This window comes from Loxodonta africana, chromosome 8, assembly GCF_030014295.1.
Source record: "Loxodonta africana isolate mLoxAfr1 chromosome 8, mLoxAfr1.hap2, whole genome shotgun sequence".
In the NCBI taxonomy this organism is placed as follows: domain Eukaryota; kingdom Metazoa; phylum Chordata; class Mammalia; order Proboscidea; family Elephantidae; genus Loxodonta; species Loxodonta africana.
This window is the reverse complement of record NC_087349.1, coordinates 43,340,130-43,344,360: the sequence shown is the minus strand read 5'-3', so window position 1 is coordinate 43,344,360 and position 4,231 is coordinate 43,340,130. Positions and strand designations below refer to the sequence as shown.

At 50.9% G+C, this 4,231-nt stretch overlaps 1 protein-coding gene across 1 annotated transcript; it reads left to right on the top strand.

Moving 5' to 3' along the window:
• The first annotated feature begins 866 nt into the window (after positions 1–866).
• LOC135232301 (keratin-associated protein 5-1-like) lies at positions 867–2,909 on the top strand. Its single transcript, XM_064290399.1, has 3 exons — positions 867–925; positions 972–1,717; positions 2,872–2,909. Exons 1-3 carry the CDS (start codon positions 867–869, stop codon positions 2,907–2,909), a joined length of 843 nt encoding a protein of 280 aa, XP_064146469.1.
• Positions 2,910–4,231: the final 1,322 nt, after the last annotated feature.

Sequence of the window (4,231 nt, the reverse complement as noted above, 5' to 3'; positions counted from 1 at the left end):
GCAGCCAAGATGAGTATCTATTGTTATTGCCTGACCAACATCCCTCAGGTAACGATCATTCTCCACTGTTATGCTCTGTGTTCTGCTGGAGTTGAACTCTTGTCCTAGATCTAGAGCTGGACACACAACCCAGACCAGGCCAATCAGGCTGCCGTTTCTCACTGGCTCCTGTGACTGGTCCGGGATGGATACATGCCACAAATGCTGAGGCTGCTAAACTGGTGCGGATAAGTATGAAGAATGAAGACAAGAAGACAATCGTGGCTGCCTTGCCATGTGTGGGAAGAGCCTGCCACCCAAAGAATAAATCCAGCTTGAAGGAAAGCAGAGTAAAAGAGAATTACTAATTCTTGATGATATTGAACATTTGGACCCAGACATGACTGAAGTCAATTCTATCCCTAGGTTTTTTCAATTATGAGAGTCATCAAATTCCTTAGTTGAGCTGAAATTCTGTCACTTGAAATCAGATGGGTCCCAACTAATACAATGGCACATCTTCAAATACTACATTATCGGCATACCCTAAAAGGGATTACATTACATTTCTACTTATCATACTATGCACTTGGTTACTCCTCAACGCATGTCTTTATTTGAGGATAGCTGTTTATGGCCCCAGCTGCGCTCTTTCATACCCAAAGACTAAGTTGTCAAACATCCTCGGCAGCCCACGGTTCTGTTGGGACACACTTGCCATTCTACTCTACCTCCCCCTCCAACCTGCATCGGGTTGTCTCCCATTCTACAGCTAGTGCTCCTCTCAACACTCTGTCGACAAGCACTGTTATAACAATACAGATCTCCAGCTGCGACAAAAGGTACATTCTCCACCTTGAGCAAAACGTGGCAGCCACCTGTGAGGGATGCGCTGCCAGCCAGTGTGCGGGGGCATCTGGGTTCAGAACCAACGTGGCAGCCACCTGTGAGGGATGCGCTGCCAGCCAGTGTGCGGGGCCATCTGGGTTCAGAACCAACGTGGCAGCCACCTGTGAGGGATGCGCTGCCAGCCAGTGTGCGGGGCCATCTGGGTTCAGAACCAACGTGGCAGCCACCTGTGAGGGATGCGCTGCCAGCCAGTGTGCGGGGGCATCTGGGTTCAGAACCAACGTGGCAGCCACCTGTGAGGGATGCGCTGCCGGCCAGTGTGCGGGGCCATCTGGGTTCAGAACCAACGTGGCAGCCACCTGTGAGGGATGCGCTGCCGGCCAGTGTGCGGGGGCATCTGGGTTCAGAACCAACGTGGCAGCCACCTGTGAGGAATGCGCTGCCAGCCAGTGTGTGGGGGCATCTGGGTTCAGAACCAACGTGGCAGCCACCTGTGAGGAATGCGCTGCCGGCCAGTGTGCGGGGGCATCTGGGTTCAGAACCAACGTGGCAGCCACCTGTGAGGGATGCGCTGCCAGCCAGTGTGCGGGGGCATCTGGGTTCAGAACCAACGTGGCAGCCACCTGTGAGGAATGCGCTGCCGGCCAGTGTGCGGGGGCATCTGGGTTCAGAACCAACGTGGCAGCCACCTGTGAGGAATGCGCTGCCAGCCAGTGTGCGGGGGCATCTGGGTTCAGAACCAACGTGGCAGCCACCTGTGAGGAATGCGCTGCCAGCCAGTGTGCGGGGGCATCTGGGTTCAGAACCAACGTGGCAGCCACCTGTGAGGAATGCGCTGCCAGCCAGTGTGCGGGGGCATCTGGGTTCAGAACCAACGTGGCAGCCACCTGTGAGGGATGCGCTGCTGGCCAGTGTGCGGGGGCATCTGGGTTCAGAACCACTTCTCTGGGAGCTCTGACATCAGTGACTCAAGTCACTTCACTCCCATCTTCTCTTTCAAATGTAGCTTCATGATTCTCATTCTGCTACCAACTGGCTCGTTTTCTGTTTATTTCCAAAATGAATTCCCTGAGAGAGAAAGAAAATTAGATTGGTCTATTTGCCAGTTCTAATTCTCATCTGGTCCTAGCTGGTTGAGGTCACTGCGTTAATCAGTACTAGCCAGTTTGTGGATGGGGTCCTGGGCGAGGCACCCAACCCTGACCAATGACATGTGGTCAAGGAGGGTGTAGGTCATACGACAAAAACACAGCAAATTCTATATGAGGAACAGCCTGGAGAGACACTGCCTTTCTTGGGGGGCTATGACTGGGGCCATTTTTCTTAGCCAGGAGTAGTGGGTATGATGGTGTGTCTGGTCCTTTCTCCTATTTTATAAGCAATAAAATCAAATCCTGATAATAATGGGAATGGGGATGATAATAATTGTCAAGCATTTACTTTACCTTCAATGTCTCTATTCTTCCTACCTCACACTTACTGGCTGTCTCTGTGGAAGTTATCAATTTTTATTGTTGTTTGTCACCGTCCAACTCATAGCGACCTTATGTATACAGAATGAAATATTGCCCAGTCCTGCGCCATCTTCATGAGTGCCTTCCAACCTAAGGGGCTCATCTTCCAGCACTATATCAGAAAATATTCTGTTGTGATCCATAGGGTTCTAACTGGCTAATTTTCGGAAGTAGATCACCAGGTCATTCTCCCTAGTCTATCTTAGTTGGGAAGCTCCCCTGAAAGCTATCTACTATGGGTGACTATGCTGGTATTTGTAATCCTGGTGGCACAGATCCCAGCATCATAGGAATATGCAAGCTATCACAGTACAACAAACCGACAGACCGGTGGTGGGCATAAGAACTCAGTGAATATTTGATGTTTTTACTAGCTAGGTGGGATTTCCGCAGGATGTCATCAGACCTTTTTCCTAGAGACCTGGTGGGACCACTTGCACTTTTGGGCCTTTCCACGTGAGTAGAACAGAAACGTCATAGCTGGGCCCAGTGGGATTCTCCCCTAACTCTATTCCTCCTGCCTCTCCAGGTCCCACAGAGAAGATAGCCCAGGCTGTGCACATCTAGGACACGCAAATCTGCACTTGGGCCACTCACCAAGTGTGCTGAGCTTTGGAGGAAGGACTGGAGTAAATAACCCACAACTCTTGCATTTGAGGTCTTCTTTTAGGGCATTTGCCATTTGATGTCACGTGGCTAGGTTGTTCTGGTACATGCTGGGAATGGGGATTGGGGAGGAACCACCTGGTCTGTGAACATTACCTGGTTCTGAGAAAGTGGCTCAACAGGACAGGCTCCCAAATCCAGGCTCCAAGAGACCTAATCTGGCTTCAGCCCGGTTTTCGTGAAGTCACTGATCTAAGGAGCTGGCAAATCTGTTAAACACAGTATCTGGGAGGGGCTGCCCCAGGCAGATCCAGGGCTCACAGGCTGATGTACACAGTACTTTCAGTTTGCAAAGGGCTTTCACACACCTCATCTAATCTAATCCTTGTAACAAGGATGTGGGTTGGGCAGAGTTTAGAGATGAGAAAACTCTCATGGAGTGTTAATTCTGCAAAGAGCTTTTCCATCATCTGCTTCAAACTCTTTGTCATGCAGGTGAGGAAACCAAAGCCCAGAGAGAGCAAGGTCACCCAGCTAACTAAGAGCAACGCTAGAACCAAAATCTGGGGCGTTCGTTCTTGCTCCCACACCACCTTGTTTCTGACGGAGATGCAAGGGAGCCTTCTGCTTGTTAGGAGGACACCTGTCCTGAGAGCCCAGCAGGCAGATTTAGGCTGTTTGTGCCTTGGCCAAGGTCCCCATTACCTGTACAGCTTCAGGAACAGTCCTTGGGGGGTTGCAAACCCAGCCTGGGTAGCTGCTCCAGCTTCCAGCTGCCTTAAAGCCACCTCACTGAGTCTTTACAAGTCTCAAACTGGGAGTCTCAGAACTGGGACAAATTCTCTAACCCTGAGGATGAGTCAACCCAGGCTCAGCTGACCATTCCTTGGCCTGCCCTGCCTTTCCCAGAATGCCCTAAAGCTCTGAACTTGGCTAGGGTGGAACTTGAGAACTTTATCCCTGGTTTCAGTCCATGAAAATTGTTGCGCACAGACTATTTTCCCAGCACTGGACTGGTCTGTGGCAATGCGAGGTCAGGCTGCCTCTTCCTAGTTGAAGGACCACAAAGTCCTTAGCACAGTACCTGGTAGGCTAAGGGTGCCGCATAAGGAAGAGAGGAGAGTGGAAGGAAGAGGAAGCACCATCAGGATGTGGATCCTGAAGTGAGATGTGGTGGCGTGTTGTCCTTAGGTGCCATCGAGTCAATTTTGACTCAGAGTTACCTCAGGTGACAGAGTAGAACTGCCCCATAGGGTTTTCTAGGCTGTAATCTTTATGGGAGT